At 39.9% G+C, this 26195-nt stretch overlaps 1 protein-coding gene across 4 annotated transcripts in view; it reads left to right on the forward strand.

Moving 5' to 3' along the window:
- DCLK1 (doublecortin like kinase 1) overlaps positions 1-26195 on the forward strand; it is a 315147-nt gene that overhangs the window by 251195 nt on the left and 37757 nt on the right. For all 4 annotated transcript variants that reach the window (XM_033103774.1, XM_033103773.1, XM_033103777.1 and 1 more), the window contains 5 exons: positions 2241-2328; positions 4772-4880; positions 11787-11844; positions 12352-12471; positions 16526-16672. In XM_033103774.1, the coding sequence (XP_032959665.1) occupies positions 2241-2328; positions 4772-4880; positions 11787-11844; positions 12352-12471; positions 16526-16672 (522 nt within the window). The remainder of the gene's footprint in view (positions 1-2240; positions 2329-4771; positions 4881-11786; positions 11845-12351; positions 12472-16525; positions 16673-26195) is intronic.

A 26195-nucleotide genomic window follows, 5' to 3' on the forward strand; every position in this document is an offset into this window, starting at 1 on the left:
AAGCTGTTTAGTGAATAGTATCCAGCAAGTTTATAGGATATTACAATTTAAAAGATGTTTTCATATACTTTGGGTCAGAGTTCTGTATTGAGTAGCTGATGTTCTTATTAAAAGAACAAGCTTTTGGAATCAAGTACATAAATTGTGGACATCTTTGCTAGGAAACATGCTACTAGTCTATTAATTCTGGTGCTTGATGAAAGAATGTGTCTTTGTGTTCTAAACTTTAAAACACCATATGACAAGACAGCACCTGCCACCCCAAACTACAACGTGTCTACATTATTAAACACCATTTGTGATGCTGCTGGAAGAGATTCAAGGACCAGAAAGCCCAGAGGCGGAAGTCCACATTTTAGAAATTGTCTTACTGCTTTTCTGCTTGGAGCACCATTGTGTCTACAGCAAAGGCATGACACGGGGGATAAAAGATCTCACTGTTCTGGAAAACACACACCTTCCGCTCAAATGTGGTAATGTTAATGTTGATTTTCTCCAGACATTGACATCATAAATCTGCCTTGTCTCATCCTCGTATTCCAATATTAATATGAGGTTTTCACAAATCAACATTCATAAAAGTAGGCAGAGCATGGCTTAGAAGCTCATACACTGACAGTACCTTTGACACAGTTGGTTGTGACTCTTGTTAGTATCACACCAAGGAAAACTGTTTCAAGGTCACAATCTGAATCCCTCATTCTAGCCTGACATACGACGAATGTCTGCTGCTGGTCACAAAGGGAGGCTAGGTAAGAGAAGATGGAAAACTAGCTTGAGTTACCAGGCTAATTATTAGGGGATTCTTATGATGTTGGAAAACACAGAGCACACCACACAAACTATGTGGCATTCAGAGGTTTAGTAGAGTAACCACAAAACTTCTAGAAAGTTCTAGAAGGAAGCAGAGGCGTCACTGCTGTGAATTTAACTTTTATCCCAATGGTTTCAACAGTCAGCTTTGATGAACTCTTCCAGTGGAATGAGCTCACCTTAGCCACACTCAGGAAAGTGTCCTGTGGCAGTTGACTCAAATGGCCCTGCAGTGTGTTATAGGGGGACACAGTGTAGGGGGACACCATATCTCCCCCTCTATTAATCTTTGGTGAAAATGAAAGTCTCTGAATGTCCTATACAAGGTATTGTTGGGCATAATGAAATTATATAGAACTTCTCTTCCCTCCTCCTTTGTGCACACTTAAGGCTGGATGGAATGGGGAGGAGGTTGAAGGGAGACAGGTAAGCAGAGGAAAAATAGGTCAACTTTGCCTCTCGCCACCTCTTCATTATTAATTCAACTACAGATGCTTTTTCCCTTCTCTCTGCTCCACAGACAGCCAGCACCATGAGCCAATGCCGCCCCCTCACCGCCTCCTGCTCCCATCAGGCCAACCAAGTGGATAAGCCCAGGGAAACAGAAGGAAGATCTTTTTAGGACAAGCTGTGTTCACTATTTAGAAATAGCATTGAATGTGCACATTGTTTTCTCAATAGATGCAGGGATGGAAATGTTCATTGTTAAAGTACTGCCCTGTAGCTCATCATAGTATTAAATAGTTGGTATTGTTGAGCATTCTAATATAGTTGCTACCCTCTTTGCTTTCATGGGTCTTGGATCAAAATACACCAAATATACAAGGAATCACCAGGCATAGGCTTTTAGTCCTGTCTTGCCTCAAACTTATTATGTAATGTTTAACATATCGATAACCTGCTGCGCACTTATCTTTATCTCAAAGTGGAATTAACAAACCCACTCTTTAACCTTATCCAAGGATATGGTAAGGCTGAATAATTTTTTTTAGAATATTTCATAAAAACAAACTGAAGAGAAAACTTTTCTATGTTAAAAATAGAAAAATATTCCATGAGATCATAATGGCGCCATATTTGAGGCCTATTTGCAGATAGTCTGTGGAAGATGAGGTGAGATGCCTAAAAATTTGCCAAATTGAAACAGTGAACTAAAGAATGTTAATTTTGAATAAAAGGAATAAAAATCCATGGAATATCTAAATTGATGATTAGGCTCACACAGTTAACATAATTTATTGGTTAACAGAGTAGAGGGGAGAGGTAGTCCTAATTGAATAGTTTAAGAACCTCCCTTTCTGAGTGTTAACCCCAGGTCCTCCCTGGTAGTGAGTGCAGTTATCTCCTGGGATTCTGGGCTGGACACAGCACCTGGAGACCCGGGCACTCTGACCAAGTGTCTTTATTCTGTTTCTGTTCTCATCCAGAGCTCTCAGCATGGCGGCTCCTCTACTTCACTTGCGTCCACCAAAGTCTGTAGCTCAATGGACGAGAACGATGGACCCGGAGAAGCTGGTGAGCTTGGGAGTTGTTGTTGTCTGTGGAGAAGGCTCAGCTTACACAGGGGGCAGAGGATTGGTTGGCTAAATTTACTCTAGGAAACTGTAACCTCTCAAGCAGAATGAAATGGACAACCTGAAACAGCTCATAAGAGTCAATAAATAACAAAGGGATAGGACTGAATATGGCTCCCACCAGGATCTACTCCATAGGAAAGGGAAGAGGAAGTCAGCCTAATTTAGTGATGTTTCACATCATCCAAGGGTATAAGTATTCTAAGAAGGCCAGCTATTGCCCACTTTGGAAATAAAAGGGAGTAATTGCTGCCTTTGTTTTTCCAAACTCTGTTCACTTTTAGTATACTCTCTTGATTGACTGTTACAGCCTTCCAGATGTACTCTAACTCAAGTGAACTCAGTATGTGAAAATATGGCTTTATAAAAAGAATTAATTGATGACAATTGCAAAAATATTCTTTGTACTTTGAACTAATTCACTTCAGAATTTCTCTATGATGTGGTCAAATGACCTGGATTCCAGAACTGACTTTTCCACTAACTCACTGGATTATTTTGGATAAGCCTCTTCAACACTCCACATCTTAGTTTCTCGTCTGTAAAACAGAGATTGTTATACACACCTGTTTTCTCCCTGGGGTTATCAGGCTCAAATCTATTATGAAAAGTTATTTAGAAAAGTCTAAATCTGGTATGATCAAACCACTGTTAAAGAACCAGCTCCCCTTGTTTGTTTTGAATGACATGATTTAGTTTTCTTAGCCAAAAGCCTAACAGATACAGTTTTTCAATAGTCAGGGGGGAAAAAACTCTCAAGCCATGTGCTCTAGGTGGGTGCCTTGGTGATGGACCCACTGGCGGGAAGGGTGGAAATATCTCCTTCTATTTCCCATCCAACATCCAAAGGTGATTACTTTTATTATCCACATAGTAAAGAGCCTTAAAAGCGTGTCATCTGAGAGATGCTTTGTAAATTCGGGTGCTTTGCAGTGGATTTGAAACTTCTCCAACCATCTCTTCTAATTCCCATGGAGCAGACAAGATCCCCCAGGCTGAGCCTTTCAAACAGAGGCAACATTATTGGCTTTTTTGGGGGATGAGCTAGCAGGGGTGGGGGTAGGGTAATTGGCTCCGGGTCTCACTTTATTCTGCAAACCACTGCGATAGCTTCCAGTGGATTAAGAAGTCACTTATAAAGTGGCAAAGAGGCTGCAGAAAAGCCAAGGGCAGGAGTAGCAGACGCCCTACATTTGTACAATGCTCTCCGGAACGTCCACCCACCCTGGCATCCAGAGTGGTGGCGACTGAATATGATTGCAAAACCAAAATAAGGGCCCTAAGGAAGATGTCTGAAGATTTTGAGCTTCCATTTGTTGTTCCCCAACAATACAGATTAAACAAGAATACAAAGCTCCCCAAGAAAGCCCATTCACCACCACCTGAGTTTTTAATTTTATTTTGAGAAGAAATGTTTCAACTCGGTTTATGGTTAAAGGTCAGAATAGGAGCATATTTAGAAAGCACGCTAGGCTTCCATCACATTTTGTATTCAGGTTGCCTGAGGGAGAGCTAGGATTTATAACTTTAAAGCATGTAAATTTTAAAGCCCAGCTATAAAAGGCTTTTTACACCCCTAAGATGTTAAAGGTTATCCAGTATATTTATGTGACCTAAGTGTGGCTTATTTAGTTTTACGGCCTTAGATATTTAAAGCATTATTAGGCATTTGTAAAATATTTCAAAATACATTTTAAGGGGGAAAATGCGTTGTGTTAGTGGCACTAACATAATTGAAACTACAAAACTGTTCTGTTCACAGACATAATAGATATTGCAATTTTAATTCAACATCTGCTATGCAGGTTACTGGTGAGAACTTAGTCTAAAATCTGCTCATTTATCCTGGGGAGGGGTGCCAATCAGGGCTTAGTTCATACAGAATTTTACGGAGATCTCCATTTCAGGATGTAGTAAAGCTCAGTGTGCAAACACCAGGCATTTTTCATGCTTTGTACAATGTCTGGCAGCCCAGAGTCCCTTATGAACTGCATTTTGCTCCTGAGCCATACCTAGAAATGTCACTTCTCTGTACACAGTGGGTATTCAGTCAATGCTATTGATCAAATTGGCATGAAATAAAAAGATCAAAACTTCCTCCACAGAATCTCCACGGCAGCAGAAAGCATAAGTTGCTCTTACATAGGTGGGAGTGGACCTCATACGTTTTGTGTTTCCTTTTAGTTTGTCATTTGTCTTAGTAAAAACTGTTGAGTATACAGTGTCAGCAGCGGGGGCGGGGGGGCTTGCCTCACTGTCCAGAAAATGACATATTGATTCTGAATCAGTTCCAGTCTATTAGATGATACTTCTCTAAACGTCTCCTTTGTGCAACATCTGTGTTCCCTTTTCTACCAATAAAAACATACTAATGATTCTTTCAGAAGTGTCGGAGGAAGGCTTCCAGATTCCAGCCACAATAACAGAACGATATAAAGTCGGAAGGACAATAGGAGATGGGAATTTTGCTGTTGTCAAGGAATGTGTAGAAAGGTGAGGAGGAGCTCATTTGCATCCAACTTTAAAGGAAACATTTGGCATTATGTTTTCCGAGATTGTGTCTTTATTTGCCGTCTGTGGCACATATGGAATCGGTTAATGTCTCAACTCCAGATGTAAAAAAAATTTAAAAGAAAGCAAAGCCCATCTAACAACAGATTTGAAAAATGTAGTGATTCCTGGGGACAATCTATAAATTAAGGACTTTGATTTTTCTTTTTAATGTACTCAGCAAAACTTTGCCAGATCTCTCAGGTAAGTCCTTGTATTTATTTTTTTTTAAATACATACATACATACATATGAGTATATTGAGTAGTTTTTTCAACATTTCTTTGAGACATGTAGAAATCAGACGTTCTTGGATAGAGTGTATATAGCTAAAAATGTATCACCATAAAATTAAATATAATAACCTTGAAAAATTTTTAAAGGCATATGTGCTGATTCCAACACAAATGGTATCTAATACATTAAGGAATGAGATGGAGACTCCTGTGGGCTAAAGGGAAGGGTTTGGAGTGCAAGGTTTATCTGTGGGAATCTTGATGCCTAATCAAGGACAATTGGTGGCTACTAGATGGAGAAGTGACAACTCATAAAGCTAAAGCTCCATTTAAGGTGGCCTCAAATGCTAAGCCCAGTGTTAGATTTGGAATTCATTTTTTGAGCAGTTGCTTGCTTGAAGGGAACTGGTTCACCCAGCAGCTTCTCCTCAGAGCTGGGTAAGCAGACCGTTAAAAAGTCAAGGGGAGCGTGCCTCATTCCGAGAAGGAGTGAGTCCGCTGTTTTTTTGGCAGCTGGCCTGGGGTGTCCACATTTCCCTGTTACTGTTGTCTGTCCCCACTGGGCCTGGATGCCCAACTAGTTCCTCAACAGCGTGTGAGAATAATGCTCCTGTCCTCTACACCACCTCTTTGACAGGACGCCTCAGACTAGGAGCTTTAGCCCACAAGTGGCAGAACTTGTGCTTCTTCCAAGAGCTTTGATTTAGAAGCACCATAGAGCTGGGAGTAGGACACCATGAGGGTCCTAGTTTGGCCAGTGCCCACTGATATGCTCCGCGAACGCTTTGACATTCTTCGGAAGATACTTCCCTGCCTAAGGTAGTGGGGCCTGCATTAAGCTCCCCTCCAGCACTGCATCTCCAGCTTTGCGGTCCCCCAACACGCCAACTGGGCCAAGATCTTCCCAACAGTGACAGCACACAACACAGCAGCCACTCTTTGTGAGTACTAATAGGGAGCCTGAAAAATCCCTTTATTGCTACTGCTAGGCCACTTTTTCTCCTCTTGTGCTCTCCTTCCCCTACCCTCAACACAGAGCTTGACCATTCATTGGGTTTCTGCCAAATAGAGAAAATGTCCCATTACTTTCCTGGGCTGCACACCTCCCAAAACAGGAGCAATCATTGTTCACTGAGCATAAACTATACAAGGCCCTTAACTGATGATATTTCATTTAATTATCGTAATAATCTCACAATATCAGTATTGTTTCCATTTTATACAAAGAAAACCTGGGGAAGTTAAACACCTAATGTCACTCAGCTAGTAAGTACTTAGCAAGGCATAGTTCCAAGCCCAGCTCCAAAACCCATGTTTTTGACCACTCCACTCCCCTCCACTGCCTCCAACAAGGAGTCTCCAACAAGAATATGGCTTAGCTGAGCCAAAGTCACACACCCTACATTTGTCCCTCTGCAAAGAAGACAGAAATTAAATTGAGAAAGCCATTCCCTAAGATAATGGATGGAAGTGTGTGTGTGTGTATGTTTATATAATTTTATATTTCATGTATACTTTTACTGATTGTAAATCTGACCGATAGTAACTTTTATTTCCACTGTCGCAGAAAATCCCATTTTCAGCAGATTGCCATACCCTTCCACTGTGGGGTATCTGGTTATTTGCCAGTGTTCACCATCTGTTGAGTCTGGCGTAGTGGCCATGTGCTGTTTGTCCTAGCTAGTACACGGATCAGGATGGCATCTTAGTTCAACAGCACTGGTCTTCCTGCAATAGGAATTTCTCATTTCTCCATCCAGAATTAATTTCTTTCTTTCTAGTTTGGATTGTGTTTATTTTGCATGAGTTCACCTCTTGGGCCTCACTGTATGAAGCTTCAGAGTCTAAACACCAGATTGCTCCAAAAATTGTTAGTATTCCTTCCCCGCTGAACGAGGACATATGGCATGTGCCCTCTCTCCCCAGAGGTATCATGAAACATTCTTTTAATATTTTCCAGAGGTCCAAGAAAATAAAAGCGACCTAAGAATGTTGTGAATGGCACACATTGCTGGCGGGTACATTCTGCCATATTTTGAAGGATGAATATGTATTAACAAGAGCAAGTTTGTCCCTCCTCTGTTAATAATATGCTGTCACAGGGAAGATTTTTCCTACAACAATGGATATAATAGTGTTGCCCTGGCCCTTCTTTCCATGGTCCCATGCCAGCATAGCCTTTGACAGTGGCTGCCAGGTCCACTTAGATTGCTGCCTGTCCTCCAGTTGCAGTTTCTCCAAGTGGCCTCAGGAGTCTCTAGGACATGCTAACAGAAGGTGGCGAATGGAGTCGGGCTCTATTTTGAAGCTGTTTTCTAGAGGCCCCAGAGAAAAGTCAAAGAGCTGAAAGGCACTAACACGAGGTCAGAGCATGGGTCGAGGGCTAGAAGTGAGGTGGCCTTATGTCTGGCTTTCCTGGCCCTGAGTAGACTGACTACCACAGGAGCCAAGGGTACGAGTGACGCAGTCAGGCGTAGTGACGGTGTCTCCGGTCGCTCTTGGCCCTCCCCCCACCTGTGCTGTTTGCATTTTTCAGTGTGGTAGGCATCAGAACTATACTAAAATTCTAGCTGCTCGTGATTCCCTCTCATCCCTCCTCCACCTGGAAACCTGAAGGACGGCACAACAAAACTGCTGGCTCTAGCAATGGTTGTAGGCAGCCACACCTGAAACAGCTGAGACGTCAGTGTCACCAAAATGGGTTTCATCCGCCTAGAAAAGTCTTTAGATTCTCAAGGACCTCAAGAACTACATACCTAGAGTTTGAAGGCATTTCCGTCTGAAGTGGGGTTAAGAGGATGAGTCACGGTGAAGAAGCTTAGATAGCCCTCTGCTAGCTGATAATGTTCTCCCTTCTGTCCTTCCTGAGGATGCTCTGGCACCTGATAGCCTAGGGCCCATGTTCAAATTCAAAATAAAACCCCCCTCTGGGATGTAGGCAAGACACTCCAGGGAGCCTCAGTTCTCTGTTCTCCGCAGTTACCCCCTTACGTGGCAAGCTGCCATGTAGCTATATTCTGATTATCTCGGCAACAAAGTGTGCTATTTCCTAGCCTTCTCGACTAAGGGGTCTTCCTGTCGCTGTCCTCACTGCCACCATCCTCTGGAGTCTCCACAACTCGACTCACATATTTGGAACCCCTGTTAGTTTAGGTTTGTGCTGGGCACCTCCAGGGCTACAGGACACAGCCCCTCTCCAGGAGGTCCTGCCCGTGCACAAGGGATTGCCACAAAATTCAGGAAATGCTATGGTGGAGGAATGATTAAGAAGCTGTTCTTCCTTTTCCATACAATTTTTTAAAAAATGTTTAAAATACAGCACACAATAACAAAAAGTACCCTAGTCTAGAGCAGGCACACCTCTGTCAGCCCATTCTCCTTTCCATAAGCCTTCGCTGACGGGGGACGGCGGGGGGGGGGGGGGGGGGGATAGCGAAGGGTGGGAGAGAATACTGGTAGGTTTGAGAATCACTGAGTTCAACAAAGCAGCTTTCTTCAAACCATTTTCAGGACAAACATTAAAAATTAGATTCGTAAAATTTGTAAACTTCAAGTTTGTAAAATTTGGAAACTTCTCTCTAGTAGATTGGGCTCTGTCGTTGGGTCAAACTAAAAAGAAAGGGGACCTTACAAACGGAGTTCCCACAGAACAGGAGGAAACAAAAGTTGGTTCTGTGGCGGCGGCTGCTTTTGCTGTCGCATTCGAGGAGTCCGTAATTCTATAAAAGGTCAAGCATATAATCTCAGGGCCAGGGAAGCACATGGCCTCTATTTTCACCAGCAACCCAGGTGCCTAGAATTCTTCTCAGTACACTAAACTATAGACTCCTTGGGGACAAAGACCAGGTCTCATTCACCACTGTAGCCACCAGAGCACCATGCTTGTAACTGCTTGCTGAATAATTACATAGACACAGCGGTCCTCGGAGTTTAGGATGTGTAGGAAGGCAAATATTTAAGGTTTTATTTCTTGTCAAGTGTTTTTACTTACCAACTTAACGAAAGCAGTTAAATTTTTATTCTATGGTACATATTTAATCCTAACACCTGGTTTTAGGCTCATTTTCCAGACTTAACTACTTTCCTATAAACATGTACTTCCAGTAATAAGGATTTTATTGTGACTTTATAGTTCTGCCCTCAAGGAATCAAGAAAGAAAATTTGCAGTGTTAATTTTGGTGGTCTCCTATGGGACTCATTGTCTGATATAAAATATGGGTAAATCTAATTGAGTGTTTAATCCTATTGTGTACGATTCTGTGCAGTGAACCCACAAAGTCCTTTTTCCTATTAAGCCCCAGGGCCACTGCAGTGCCGGCTTACATTTCTCCTCACAGCTGTAGGCTCGGGACAAAACCCGGGTGCTGAGCACCCTGGGAGCCAGTACACCCACTTGCTCCCTTGGAAGCCTGCTCCTTGTCTGTCTGGCTGTAGAGGAGATTCAGCATTCCTGAGTCCCACACCAGCCCTTTGCTTTCAGCACTTTAATGTTACTCATTCCAGGGAAATGAAGGATTAAATGGCAAACATGGAGAGTCATAAAGCTGAGAAATCTCCCTCTCCTCACCAGCACCTTCCTGTCCGTGCGTCCCCTTTGTGGAGGCACCAAATGGAAGAGTCTGCTCCATCCTCCCTCTCTGGCTCTTCCAGGGACTGCTGCTGGCGTTTATCACAGCAGTCAGTCCAGTTGTCCGGACTCACAGGCCATCAACTGAAGCCTTTAAACCAGATAGGAAATTGCTCATGGATTCTAATCTCAAATTTGCTTTACCATATTTTTTTAGTGATTCATGAAAAGAAGAATTCAGAAATACTTCAGCTTTTAGTTTTCCTCTTGATTAAGTATTCTCAAATTGGCAAACAAGTCTTCGTAAGTCTCGTAAGAGGAAGCTACTTAAAGGGCCCTGTGATTCTTCTGTGACAGGGGAATCCCTTTGTATGTGAGTCAACACTTTCGCACTTATCTGTTTACCCATACATTTTAAATTTCCAATGATAAGGCTTTCGTTTTCCCTCTTACTGCAGTGTTTTTTCTCCACCTCTGCTCTCACGGCCTTGCTGATGGCCTGGTGTTGATGTGGGGGACATTGAGCCCCAAGCCTGCATTTAGCCAGCTCCCTCCACTGTCTTTGCCCAGCCATGGGCCTGAAGAATCAACAAAGACTGAATCAACAAAGGGCATCCTTGGGCTTCTTAGTCCATTTCTGCATGAGACTGGAGCGATTTGGGTTCATCTGGATACCCCCACATCTCTTCAGGAGAGCCACGCTGAGGCAGAGGGGTTTACCTTCTCCCATCTATAGGAAAAACCCCTTAAGTGGAGAAAATACGCTTCAAAGTGATTATTTAATTCTGGTTTTATCCATCAGATGTAATTGCAACCATTTAGTCAAAGTTTACTGTTTTCCAAAAGCTGGCACCATGCAGGGGCTTGGAAGTGTCGTGGGAGAAGCATTTTTAGAAGCACACGACAGGATTGGTTTCTAAAATGCCCTTGAAACACGTTCTTAATATCTGGCCTCTTAATCTGTGTATAGGCAAACACTCTCTTACTCCAACCCTATAACTAGGAAACCCCCCTTTGATTCTCTGTTCTGAGGATTTTGTTCTTTATCTATCTCACTTTCACTGTATTCATTTGCATCTCTAAATTTGGCTTTTATCTGTAGGAAAAGGCTAGGCTGTCTTGGTTTACCACCAAAAATGAAATGGCATTGCTTGTGAAGTAGCGGTTTACTATGATTATTAAGTATACATTGTGTTCTTTGACAACAAATGTATGGTGTTTGGTACTACAGTATCTTAGAGATGTTAACACAAGTTAGGAAGCTATACAGGCAGCAGAATGACAAAACCCTCCCTCCGCATATCCATCACAGAGCAGGGGCGGTGTTGGTACTGTATGTGAAGGAAGCAGAGAGAGACCTCAAGAACGCAGAGTCCTGATTTTAACACTGCCCTGTGGCTTTGGGAAAGTGAGTTGAGTTTAATTGTCAGCTCCATTTAATTTCTGTGAAATGATACAGACATTAAAGGCCCAAGAACTCACAGAAAGCTCAGATAATGGTTGTATCCCTTTCTACACCTTGAATATGCTATCTGTGAGTTCTCCAGGAGACCATTTAGGCTTGCCAACTGATCCCAAGTCTAAAAGAGTGTGAGCTGCTTCTGTCGAGCTTTCGGTGTGACCAACGAACCATTCAAGAAACTGTCACAGCCACACTTCATGGATAGAGACTCTCAAGAGAAACTGGGAAGAAGAAGGGCAGAAGCTCACATCTGTTTTATGTCCTGATCACATCACCTCAGAAGGCAGGGCAGGGCAACCTAGCAGGAGGAGTTACACGTGGCATTAGAAATGGTCATGCTTTTGTTACAAGTATGGCCACATGAGCAGCTCATGATGTTTCTGTGCTAACATATTTGTTATCCTTACACTTGCTCAACCCCGAAAAGTTGACGTAGTTCTTCTAGAAAAGGAAAAGAGAGTCATTCATGAAATATTTATACCATGATGCAAGATCTATAGGATAAGAAATTAATCCTTAACAAGATGATTCAGTAGAACTGAAATTAAGTTTATGTTTTTTAAAAAAAATCTTTCTCTTTGCAGGTCGACTGCCAGGGAGTATGCCCTGAAAATTATCAAGAAAAGTAAATGTCGAGGCAAAGTATGTATAAGGTTTATTCTTAATGAAAATACAGTATTTGGGGGGTAAAAACACAGAGATCTGCTCTCAAATACATATAAGTTCACCCCAATTATTGTATTTTGATGGAATAGAATGTTATATTCTAGTTAGGATATAACATTATTCTATACATAGTCCCAGAATAAAAGTTAGCTGGAATGATTGGATATTGTTTCTGTTTCTCATTTTGTTTGCTTGTTTATTTATATTCTTCCATTACTTTTGTGATCTGAGTTCATTCCATCCTTCTACGTGAACTTATTATAATTTATAGTGATAGATTCTGGACTTACAAGCATCATCTAAAGACCTTCAACACCTTTTGGCAATTCTAGGCTATCTGAATATCAGAATCTAAGATACATTAATATATTTTACCAAAATACATGCCCCTTGATCTTTACATAGTCTAGTTTTACTCGTTTGAGCTAGCTCCTCCTATTTCTGGATGTGTATATTAATTAAGGTCACTTCTCCATTGGACAGGAGCACATGATCCAGAACGAGGTGTCTATCTTAAGGAGAGTGAAGCACCCCAATATTGTCCTTCTGATTGAAGAGATGGATGTGCCAACTGAACTGTATCTGGTCATGGAATTGGTAAAGGTGCGTATTTTGGAAAAAGAAATAAACTGTACAAGGCAGCACACGCTTCTCTATAATACAACTTTTTATATCCTCCCACCAATATCCAGTCTCTCATTTCTATGCATTGGCATCATGGTTAAGAGTATTAATACTAAAATTGTACCACAAGAGTTCAAATCCCAACTTTGACCTAAATAGCTCCTTGATCTCAGGTATCTCTCTCTCTGCCTCAGTTCTGTCACATGTAAAATGAGAATAACAATAGTACCCACCTAGGAGTGTTATTGTGGGGATAAGAGGGAAGGCTTCCACCAGTTTGTGTGACAAAGAAAGTACTCGATCCCAATGCAATCGTTGTTATTATAGTAGTAGAAATTGTTCACTTTTCCATGAACTACATCCAAAGGTATCGCTCATGCTTATACAAACAAGCTTTAAGCTTAGTCACCAATTTAATAGAAAAATAGCACAGTTCTAACATTAATGTGAATAGTCGACCATCTTGCAGTGAATGCTGCCATCTCATCGTGTCACATAAAATTACATTTTTATTCTATTAAAGTCATAGAATATAAAAATGGCCAAATGTTTATTAATAGTTGCATGTAGGTGAAAGATGACTTGCCTATTCCCTCCACTTTCATATTTGAAATTTTCAGTAATTAGAAGTTTTAAAACATTGAATGTTTCATTTTCATGAAGTTATGTTTTTTTCTAGCCTTTTGTATTGTATCAATCTAACTGATGGTGTAAGTAATTTCTACTTCAGTTGTGAAGTGTCGTAACTTAGTTGCACCACCTTGTGCGTCCACTGTGTGCACCATGAGTGAGAGGCTTGACTCTGACGCCAAGCTGCCTGCAGGAACCAGCATTGTGGCATTTGGGGTTTCCTCTGGCCAAGATTTAAGACAAAGAAAGCATTTAATAAATTAATCTATTATCTGTGCCAAAAAAATGTATACAATGGACACTTTGGTCGACATTGCTCAAGCAGTAGTTCTCCATAATCTGAAGTGTCTGGACGCTGATGGTCACCACTCTGAGCACCTCTTGTCATTACAGAAGTCAAATGTGACTTGCATTCATCTTGTGTTATCGGTGTATATTGAGTATTACAATTTTAATAGTTTTTTCTTTTCTTAAAATGTTTATACATTTTTTTGGCACTCTCCATTTATAGATAAAAATGTTCATTCTAGGGTCTTTAAACTTTCATTATTCAGAGTCTTTACTTCAGTTCTGTTGATTTTTTTTGATTTAGTGGTGATTTATATTTATAGATGAAACCTATTTTTTTCTATTTCAGGTTAGGATTTGATTTTTTTTTTTTTTCAGAGAAGTTGTGTGTAGTAACTCAAGGTTATTGTCACATTTGAGTCTAAAGGTGATAAAAATGTAAAATGGGTATTCCAACAAAGAAAGGTTGATTTCGTTTAGTTAGAAGATTTTTGTATTGTCACTTTATTACCAGATAAAGTTTGGTAAGTACCAACATTATAAATTACGCTTTCTCAAGTGCCAAGGGTGTTGTTTTTATAATGACATTAATTTCAAGACCAAAAACTTCAAAACATTCCTGTTTCCCCGCTGTGTGCTGTTAAAAATTGATTAGCTCCCTGTCATTGGCTGAGTTTTGGAGAGCTAAGACTAAATTAAATCTTTGACTAATTAAAATTTGACTAATCAAAATTAGATTTAATTAAGTTAAATCTAAGACTGAAAATCATCTTTGAAGATGAGAAATCTTCAAAGAGGCAAAGGCTCAAGAGTTAACACATTTTGTGGGAAAGCTTAGTCTGATAGTCAGTCATACACTTAGCCTAGGAACTATCGCTATGTGTAATTAGGAGGTCCTCATGTCACTTAACAGACTTCATGAATTTTCTCTAGGGGATCAAGATAGCCTAACAGGGCCAGAAAGTGTCTAGCTCAGCATCAGGACTCCTCAATTGCGCCCCTAGACCGTATTCTTAAATTTAGCCTGACCCAGAACTGCTGTGAGGCCAGGTCTGAAGGGAAGGCCAATCCCAGGCTTGCCCCGAAGGTTTCCCATAATGTTTCCCCGAGAAATTTCACTGGGCCCATGCTTCTTAAACCCTAAGGGCCCAGTAGTGTGCCAAAGTGTGTCTGAAGATATAGGATAAACAAGTATTTCCTTCATTCCGGAAAACAGTGAAGCAACAATTATTAAAAGTGAATTTCCATAATTCTTAAGAATAGGACTTTAGACTTTTGCCTACAGAAATTTGCACAGAAAAAGGCAGGCCCTCTGGCGAGACCCTAAGAGATCAACAGGAGTTAGAACAAGGAAGGGAAGTAGAGGGGACATTCCAGGAAAGGGGCTCTAATAAGGCAAGATTAAGAGTGCAGAGTGATTTAGTCTTATTTGGTGACCAGGGAAGAAATATCCTACCTGGAGCATGAAGGTCTAGGTAGTGGCAAGAGATGACATTAAACAAGTTAGAAGGAAGGTTGGGGGCAGAACATGGAGAACCATGAGAAAAGAAGGCTGATTTCTTGAAGAGAGAAAGAAAATCTGTATGAACATGTCGTGTGGGAAGGTGATAGACAGTGCAGAGGACGCTTTGGATACAGAGCCTGCGGAAGGAAGCTGTGCAGGTTGTCAGGTCACATGACAACAATCCAGGGATGAAGGGATGGGAACAGTCACTTAGAAGGTGGAGTGGGGTTGCCCAGAAGGATGTGATGAGGCATGCCTTAAAGAAAGGACTAGTTGGATTTGTTGACTGTTTTGTTGAAGTTGAAGAGAAAATGAGATTACAGGATACCTGGAGCCTAAATAACTACATATTGGACAAGGGTGTGGTCTTTGCAGGGCCACCATCTACAGTCCCCCACAGATCCTTCTGCATCGGGGTGCTGTTCACGGAGACCACAGTGAAAATCCCGCCCCCTTGAGTGGCACAGAAAAAACCTGCAAACCTGCTTATAACAGCTTTGCTTTTTAAGAGAAACAGGAAGTTGAGAAAGTATACATTTTTTGGGGGGGAAAAGTACGTATTTCAGCAGTTTGGAAATTGCAGAGGCTGACTGGACAGTGGGAGCAGCCTCCCAAGTGGAGATTGTACAGGGGAGTCCAGGCCACAAAGTGAGATTTGAAAACTGTCAGCCTACAGTTTGCTGTAATCTGCTTTTGCTATTTAAAAAGAAAAATTAAGTCCCAACCACACTAGGTAACAGATGAACACGATTGGCTACTGTGTTTGGCTGTGTTTGGTGAATCGCATGCAAGAATGATGCACACAGTGTTAGTAAATCAGACCCAAGGTCTCTGATCAGGTTCAAATAAATGGAACTAAAACTGGAGCCTAAAATCATTGTTTGGCCAAATAACAATAAGTTAGCAGGGAACAAGGGAAACAGACGTTCAGATGAATAATGGTTATAGAAAACCGTCTTTGAAATTTCTCCGCCCTCCTCCCTCTCTTTCTCTCTCATCTTTGGAATGACAGTTTTTGATTCTTTTCTCTGTTCCTTACAAAGAAACACACTATTGAAAAAGAAAACACGACACCCACTCCTAGAGAGCTAAATCCAGAGACTGAAGGGAGGTGTGTGTGTGTGTGTGTGTGTGTGTGTGTGTGTGAGAGAGAGAGAGAGAGAGAGAGAGAGAGAGACAGAAAGAGAGAGAGAATTTCAAAGGGCAGAAGAACATTTTGTTAAGGGTGCGGTCTGCGGTATTACCTGTTTCTCATTTTGGGAGGTTATAAATTTAAACTTGTGCTGGGAATTGGTATGAGGCATGTAGCACATGCCACCAAAACACCCAGGTGTCACAAGACCCGTCCTGCCAGGCTGGCACCTGTGGAAAAGGCTGCCAGTGTGATAAAGAATCCTTACCCTGCTTCTTTCTTTGAGCTCTGGAGGAAATGGCTTTTGCCGTGGAGGGAGAAGTCACCAGAAGGTGTCTGGGCCTTGGCGAAGGAAGTGGCAGGGAACCCAGAGATCCTGTGTGCATTCTTCATTTCCTTTCTAGCCTGTCAGTCCCTCTCCAGGCAGCCCCATTGGACCATCTGTTAATATGCTGCTCTGCCTGCTGGTCTCTTCTCAGGGGGGAGACCTCTTTGATGCCATTACTTCCACTAACAAATACACTGAGCGAGACGCCAGTGGGATGCTGTACAACCTGGCCAGCGCCATCAAATACCTGCATAGCCTGAACATCGTCCACCGTGACATCAAGCCAGAGAACCTGCTGGTAAGAGGAACTCCAACTTCAGGGCATCTTGAGTTCCAAGCACTCATGAGTGAATATGAATATTTCTCTCCTCTCTCTCTCTCTCTCTCTCTCTCTCTCTCTCTCTCTCTCTCTCTCTCTCTCTCTCTCTCTCCTATTTGCTTTCCTTTCTTAAAAAAAAAAAAGAAGAAAGAAAGAAAAATACCCTAAAGGCTAGTTTCCAGCTGGCCTTCAGTAACTAGCTGAAATTGAGTCTTTTAAGTTGACCTATAAGGATTAATGTGCCAGAGGAGCAAGGGCCTTATTAGCAAGTACAAACCTGAAGGTGGGGGCAAGGGCTGAGGACTGGGAACCCAACTCAGGAATCTAGGGCTTCAGTTAACACCACGGGCTAGGCCAAGACAGTCATGAGGAGCATTTGCACATGTATTGTTTATCTACAGCACTTTTAGCTTAGAAAGTTTTACTTGAATAAAAAAGGAAGCCCTTTGACATTTTCTGTTAGTCTCCCAAATTTACATCCCAATAATATGATTTAAAAGCTAAGAATAAATCATAATGGGTTTTAAAGGCACAAGTCCCTCAGCATAAAAGTAATCATGATGAAAACTGATTTTAAAAATCAGAGACATTTTTACCCTCCTCCAACTATTTGGTTTGCTTTTTTTTTTTTTTTTCCCATGAACTTCCCCTCTCTGAGAGTTCTCCATGCAAGCAAATGAGCATCCTTTCCAAGTCCATTGTTAAGGGCCAATATTGGAAAGAATTGAGGAGACAGAGACTGAGCACGAGGGAGCTATCCCTGGTGAATATGGGAGTAACATAAATTTTGCTGGCTATTCATGTTAGAATTTTAATGAAATCTATTCAATTCCGACCTCCCTGCCCCAAGGTGGTAGTTCTTCTACTTCCATTACCCATCCCTGAGTGTTATGTATTATATGTGACTATTAGTTTGTCCATCTCTTCAGAAATCTGGAAATTGAGGATTCTCTTTCTAAAGCAATGCATCTCCAAGGGTGGTCTAGAGACCCCCTGCATCAGAATTACTCCCAGATGCCTGTTAAAAATGCAAATTTCTGAGCTTCCCCACAGCCTTACCAAATCAGAATCTGGTGACTGATGACAGGCTGCAGATGTGCATTGCAACAGGCTTTCTCACATGATCCGTATGAACACTCAAGTTTAAAAGCAGATGAGCAGTGCAGCCCCTGCTATGCAATACAGGCTGATAAGATCTGCTGTTGTGGAGAACCACCTATGTGTTCACCCTGAGCTGAGGTTTTTACACTCATTACCTCGTTGAATTCTCGCAAGAACCATATGAGAGTAAGTTCTATTAGTGTTCCATTTCACGGATAAGGAAACAGAGAGCCTAGGAGTTCAAAGACCTGCCCACGGCCAGCACAATTCATAAGTGGAAGAGTCAAGATTTAGCCTAGCTCTGCCTCACTCCAAAGCCCAAGCTGTAAGCACTAGACTACACAAACCTAGGAATTCGGGAGAGTGGTTTATGGTATGCTTGCTGTGTGCTGGGTACTGTGCCAGGGAACAGAGATATATGCCTTCAAGTAGGAAAAATAGGTTTTCAAGAAATAAATACACAAGCAATTAGCTAATTGCAATTATGTTAGTAATCTTGTAGCTACTGGCTAATGAAGGCAACTGAGGTCAAATGATGGGGTTCTGACTTAATTGCACCTCAAATTCCACATATCTGCAGTAGCCTAAACATTCTCTTCTGCATAGCTGCCTCCGTAAGCTGCAGCAATTTTCTCGTCTGCATTCATTATTCCTGAATTATGTGGGATTGTCTCATGGGAACAGTCTTACACTGGGCCTTTGTTTAAAAACTTCTCTAAGCTCCGAAAAGTCAGTGATTAAAAATTTAAGTTTCATTTCCCTTCCCCCTTTTTGCAGTTCAGTTTTACTTCTCACCAGCGTGTTATCTATTTCTGTAAATGCCATACATGATTACATAGCACTGTACTTTTACTAAAATTACAATTTGCAGGATACATTTTAAGTGCTCATTGGAACATATTTTAAATTACTCAAAAAGAAACAGTTCTCTCCTTTTTCCTTTCTTTTCTAATTTAAGAATGTGAATATATATATATATATTATATATATTATATATATATATACACATACATCATCGTCGTCATTCATAATATAGTTTTAAAATATAAATATGAAAAAGTAAAGTGATTCTGCATCTCCAGAATAGTAATTTCTTACTATAGGAGAGGGTTAAGGCTTGGTAAGTTTTGCAGGGATAAATCTATTATGGATAAAATAAGTAGAAATATAGAATAAGTTTAACAAAATTATGATGACATCACTAATTGCACTCAAGACCTCTGTTAATTTCACATTTTGGTGACCTTTATGTGGGAAAAAAGCAAACCATCATGGGAGGCACGCATTCACATACTCAGGATTTATAGTCAGACAGACAAAAGTTCAAAACCAAGTGTTTCACTTTTCCGCTGGCTAGTCTTATGACCTTGAACAAGCTACTTAACCCCTTTGAGCCAAATTTAAGGGGATTTTATGAAGATGAAGAGATAACACATACCTATTAGTTCCTTTTCTTTTTATCCCCCTTTTCTTTGTAATAATAATTAAATTATCCCTAAAAATAAAACTTTAACAATAAAACTGTATACTGCAAAAATCATCTTTCATCTTTTTTTCACATTGCTTTAAAATTGCTTTTAAAATTTTACTATTTACCAATGCATGGATTTGCCATATCCTGGAGAAACATAGAGCTGTAGATTATTTTTGGAAAATGCTATAATAAATTTAATGGAAAGATTTTAAATCTATTTTCTCACTACAGAGAAACTTACCAAATAAATAAAAAGGCCACACTGCACACTTTGCCTTGCTGTTTTATTACGAGGCTTCAAAAAAAAAAGAACTTCTAAATTTTTAGACTACTAAGAACATTTTTGCTAATTGTTTGTTATAACTAGCAAAGTATTGTTTATAAATGTTAATTCAGCTCTAGATTTCCTTTTATATAGTATCATTGTATATACAGAACTTTTAGAATTTTTTATTGTTAATTCTTATGGAACAATATAAAAATGTTGTCGCTTGGCCTAAAGGATCTATATTGATCATATGAATGATTTATTCAAGTCTAAGTATTTGGTCAGATCAATGAGAAAATATGATTTGACTTGCAGTGATGTTTCCCGACACATTTTAGATGGAAATTAGGAACTGACACAATATTAATATCTTTTACAATTTTATTATTGTATCATTACAAAGGGTTTTTTTTTTTTTACACAAGTTAATTATGCTAATAATTTTATGTGGTTCATTTTGCTTTTTATGTGGTTCATCAGGCCTGATGCTTAATAATCATCTATACGAGTGACAGGTGGATGAGATGAGATGAAAGAGTGAATGAGTGATATTTCTTCACAGAATAGAGGATGGACCCAACATGACATGTCTAAGTCATTTCTCAACTCATCTTACATTGAGGACTCACGTTGGCCTCAGTCTAAAATTCCTTGAATGGGGAGAGAATGTGCAGTGCTTCCCCAGCTGAACTTATGCGTGAGAACATTGTGTGTGTGTGTGTGTGTGTGTGTGTGTGTGTGTGTGTGTGTGTGTACATACTCACCATGATTGTGACTAAAAGGAACCTTTTGCTTTTTTTCAAAACAACAACAAAACAGAAACAAAAAACAGTCTAAGACAAACGGCCTTCAATTTACATGAGTCACCACTAGATGGCAAGCTTGTAGCCTTGGCAGCAAAAGTCATCAGTAGCAGCCTGTATTTCTTCCTGGGAGCCAGCGGAGGGTCTTTTTAAAATGTATACACGAATACCACCTCCTTAGGAAAATTAAAGTCTTCCCTGGCAAAAATATAACTATATCACTAGTTGCTCTTAGATTCCAGAAATAAACACATTAATTTTCTTGCAATATAAACTTTCATATCAGAAACCATATTTCTCTTGGTCAGAAATTTTCTTTGAACAATTCTATGCCTGCTCCTAGCTGCCCATCAAAATAGCATGCGTAGCTCGTGACCCTCGTTGTCACTAAATGAATTGTATCCTGTTTTCCACAAGTGATGACCGTAGTTGTGCTCCAGCTTTTCTTAGTTTCCAGTTCTAGCCAACACTGAACCCACAACATTTCCTTCTGCCTTAATCCCATCCCATAATCCCAAAATAAATCCATCTGGTGATAGGATCGCCAACTACACAGGTACATGTAGCAAAGACAACAGACAGAGTGTCTAGAGGTCATACACAAAAACACGGTGGAGTAGATTTGTAGTCAGTCCGCTACACTATGATTGAGCCACCAGAGTGTTGATTAATGGATTGGGGATTATCCAGAGGAAGGGCGCCATGGATCTCACAGGAGTCGGTCACTAGCTGTGCCCTAATCAACATTTCCAGTGAGCTGAAGTGAAGGTGTATTCTATCAAATGACACAGTGAAGACCCAAAAATATCTTTAGCTCTCTGAAGGTCCCAAATCAGTAAGATGAAATTCAACAAGAGAGCAGTACAGACCCCTGTGGACTAAGTGACTTAGGGGTAGTTGTTTTATTGATCATTGCAGAACAGTAGTAATGGAGAAAACTTGGCCTGGCTAGGTCAAAGGTTAGTAGTTGAATATAAGTTCAGTGTGTGTCTCCGTGTGACATGACTACTAAAACTACTGTGGTGCCTTTAGATTCTTTCTAAAAGAGTGCTGCCCCCAGGGGATGCCACTGCCTGCTCACACCACCTTACCCCTATTGTGAGGGACCTGAACACGTCATTCAGGGGCCTGGAGTTTAGCCCAGGGAAGAGGTGGAGAAACTGGAGCATGGCGGCACTCATTAAATCCGTGAAAGGCTGCCCAATGGAAGATGGGAAAACTTTTCTGTGCTGCATTTGAGAGCCCTGACCTCAAACTAAAGAGAAGACATTAACGGGCGATGGATTTGAAGTTGACCTAAGAAAAACTTTCCAACGATTACACCTGTTTGAAAATCAAGTGGCTTTTATTACAGGTAGCTTGTAGTCATTGGAAATGTCCAAGCAGAAACTGAATGATCGTTTTTCATAGGTGTTTAGAAAAAAAAAATAAATTCTGCTATCTGCAGTTGGTGAAAAGTTGAGGGGATATAGAAGGAAAGCAATATTTCCCCCAAAATGATTTGGTACAATAATGTGCCAGTTACTCTACTCAACATTTACCGAGGGCCCTTCTCTGAGGCCCTGTGACTCCATCAGGGAGAAGAAGACAGGAAGACCACCCTTGGTTGGTCTGCATCTGCCTGCTCTACTCGCCATTTCTCCTGTCATTAAGGACTTCACTTCATTTCAAAATTGCATGGCTTTATTGGACAAGCAAAGATGAATAATAATAATAATAATAATAATAATAATAATAATAATAATATGCAGTTTGGCAACATTATAAGGATACCAAGCATCTCCTATGTACCTTTATAAGCCTTTCTGAAAAATAGTTTGGTGATATATAACCAAAGCCTTAAATAATGTATGTACTGTGACTAAGTAATTCTACTCCTAGAAATGCAACATAAAAAAAAAAATCACATATTTATCTCAGTGATTTTTAGTATGGAGAAATATATAGAAACAACTTACATCGGGGCCCTGATCAGTTAAATAAAGCATGATGAGGGACAAGAGTACATACTGGTTCGAATCATGGACTTGGATACACCTGAGCTACAGTCTTGGCTTTGCCACTTGTTATCTAACACTGGCAAGTTACTTAAAGTCTCTGAGCCTCAATTTTCTCGTCTCCAAAATATCAGCAAGGTTACTTAATAGGATTGTTGGAGGACCAGTATGAAGTTCTCAACAGGATGGCTGGTGTATTCCGTGTACTCAATAATGGAAGAGGGAGTAGTCGTTGGGTTATTATTATAGTGCATCTATGCAATGGAATACCCAGCAGCCACGAAAAATCATGATGTAGATATATGCTTATTCACTTGGGAAAACTTCAGGATTTATTGTCCACTGGAATAAAGCAAAGCAGGAAAGAGAGCAAAAGGAAGCTCTGGAAGTCCATACTCCAAAATGTTAACAAATGATTATTTCTAGGTGTCAAAGATATGAGTGATTTTACTTCCTTTCTTCTATAATTCTCTGTCTTTTCCAATTTTCCTACAATGACATAATGGATATTGCTTATGTGACAAAAATGTAGTACAATTTTTAAAAATTGCAATGACATTGACTTCCCACAGTTTTAACAAAATCCTAGGATATACAATTGCTAACAGAATCTGGAATGTGCATGTTTTTATGCATCTCACTGCAGCTGCATAGAACTCCTTTTTAGATAGTTTCATGACTATTTTAAAGTGAGGATGAGAATCGGGTTTCCTAGAGTTTCCATTCACTTCTCTGTCTTCCCAGATATCCCTCGTGTAATACTTGGAAAAACTATTTTATTTTTTCCCCTAATATTGTTACCCCTCTTCTGACTTACTTCTTTCTGACTTCTATAAAACTTTAATCATTTTCATTATTGCGTTTAACTTTTGATTTCATAAAGATTTTATATGTGGGTATTTAATGGTTTTTTGTTGTTTTTTTTTTAATATTTTTTCCCAGGAGGTTTAACTCTAAAGTATGTGGGACATAAAGTACATTTTGCAAAATAATTCTCTGCATAAATGTTGTTATATTTCACTTCTTAAAGATTAAAGATTTAAATTTAATCCATTTTCCTTAGAAAGGATCATAAAGACCATACACTGTGGCCAGAAGAAAATCAATGTCTTTTTAAAAGGGTACCATATTTGTTAAAAAGTAAATTGACTTTTTTTCATGGCTTTGTCGATTTCATGCCACTTTTGTTCAATTCTTTAAATAATTTTTAGTGCTTACTGAGCTCCTCTGTGAAAAATATTTCAGTGGTTACTAATGATTCATTAGCTAGCGTTTCAACAGGTTTATCCTTGAATTCACAGCAACATTGAGAAATATGTTTGTTCCAGCACATCTGTTACATTAGTCAGCTTTTAGTTTGCTATTATGGGAATTTTGGAAACCATTTGACTGGGTTCGTGTTATCTGTGAATTTTCATATTATTTTATGGCCACCGGCTGCATTTTATGACTTATATTAACTCTTTTATTTTTTCAAATAACTTTTCCAAACGGTGTCAGTTTCTAATCCATGGGAAATCAGACATATGCCCAAACATCTACTGTTCAGCAAGTTACAGCTACTGCGAAACTCCAATAAATGAAAAATAAAAAAAAATATAAAACTCTTCTTTAAAAAAGAAAAATCGTGTGTAAAATACCAGTGTGCCAAAAACCTAATACCTGACCTTTCATTATATCTATTCTTGGTAGGACATGCCTTCAGCTTTTAATGGGAACCTTTTTCATAATTGTTGCCATTTAACACATTTAGTCTGTCAAATCATGGGATGTCTTTATAGCCATATAATAAACCCTAGAGAACAACTTCTCTGACTGTAGCCATCTGCAATGATCACAAGAGCAGCTTACAAAATACTGACAGTCTTTATGGTAATAGGATGCATATGGCAGCTCACAATTACGTGTAGCTGCATTCAATTAGTGTTGTACAATTACACAGTTTTATTGCTTAGTTAAAACAGTGAAAGCACTACATACTGGGTAATTTGCACTAATCCCCGTCTCTTTAATGGCCCCTCGGTGTATAAAATGTAGGGGAACATCTATAGTATTTAAAGGGCCTAGGATGAACACTGAATTATATCCCATGTTGTGAGTACTCTTTGATTGACAATTAATGTACTCCCACCTCACATGCAGGTCATGCTTTAGGAAGGCTTTAAAATACAGTTACAGCAAAAAGTTCTTATACCAGAACCCGACTTGCTGGAACAGGCCGTCTAAGCCTATACTTGCAGCCTGTGAGTGTCCTTTCTGGAAGATGGTCAGGATGAGGAGACATACAGAGGAACAAAGTCAGAAGAGATTCAGAGAGTGGTATAAGCCAAGGACTCAGCATTTTAAACGTGAACTTGTTAGAAGCTTTTCTGATTCCTAACTTTTAATTAAAAATTTAGCTCCAAGTGATTTTATAGCTACCACGTGGGAAAATACTTTCTGGAGATGATTTTGTGATTGTGTGTGTGTGTGTGTGTGTGTGTGTACACTTACGTGTGTGTTTGTAACAGATGTATTTAGCAATCTGTGATTTTAACAGAGCTTAATTACATTTTTAAATGGCCTCACTCATGCCCCTCTGTAACTGGCTCGGGAGGAGAGAAGAGTGAGCGTAGGTATGCGTGCTGTGCCCCAGTTGTTAGCTGGGCTCATTATACCACTTAGCGAGGCACTCTCCCATTGGAGGAGAAGAAACCTGGGATATATTCTTCCGCATCCTTCTCCCAAAGTGTTGACAGAGAAAAACCCAAAGCAACCTTTTTCCTGCCCTGCCTGACAGTAAGTAGGTTAAACAAAATTCCAAACCAAACGCCTGGGCATTTATTTACCTGTAAAAACATCTTTGCTGAAGCATGTCTAATGTACCTGTGTCTACAAATGTTTTCAGTGATATGGATTAGGCCATTGTCTCTAAGCTCTTATTGTCTCTCATAAGCATCACTGTAACTTCTTTATGTACATGAAAATTCTATATGGTTTCCAAGCAAAAAAACCCCAAACAACAACAAAAAAACGGGATGGGGGGCATTGTAGATGTGATGGAAGGGAGACAAAAAGAACATCGAAATGACAGATTCTAGGTATGTTATTTAAATGGAGTTGGTTTATTTAAGGAGTATTGCTACTTGAAGGTAATCCTCATTGTCTTTATTTTAGGTAGGTTTTTTTTTTAATGCTTTTTTTCTTATTGAAACCTTGAACTGTATTGCTCAGGTATATTAAATATAATGGACATATATGAGAAATAGAATTCCTGCCAGAACGTACATGTTAAAAAATAAAACCTTTGCTACGTGTAAGAGGATTACATGGTCATATTCACAACAAAAATGTGACTTATGACTGGATCTGCCAACATCTGCTTTTGTCCAACTTTTGCATAGTTAGGTGATTTATACATAGTGTAATGAAAAAACCTTGAGAAAAAACACATTTTCTAAACACATTTAGAAAAAACACACAAAATTCTTGTATAAATGGAGTTGTGAAAATTGAAATCTGTGCAGTCTCACAAAACATGCCCCATGAATGTTTGGACCTAACCAAACGTCGAAGTAAGAGATTACTTTGCATTTTAGAAAGGTTACCGGTAACAAAATGGAATTAAGGAAGTAAACAATTCAGTTCTGTCTCGGAAATAAACTAGATGATCTACTGGTTTCCATCTCAGATTTCTTTTTGTGAAAAACATTTGCTTGTCATTTGGATGACCAGGATGGCTGACATGCTAAGACTGCACCTTAGGGATTTCTTTGGCCTGAGAACATTTAGGCTGCGGATGATACTGTACGTCGCAGCTCTGATACCATAAAGTCTGACACCTTAAACTCAAACTTATTCGTGCTGACCAGGGCTGAAC

Source organism: Rhinolophus ferrumequinum, chromosome 4 (genome assembly GCF_004115265.2).
Source record: "Rhinolophus ferrumequinum isolate MPI-CBG mRhiFer1 chromosome 4, mRhiFer1_v1.p, whole genome shotgun sequence".
NCBI classification, from domain to species: Eukaryota; Metazoa; Chordata; class Mammalia; order Chiroptera; family Rhinolophidae; genus Rhinolophus; species Rhinolophus ferrumequinum.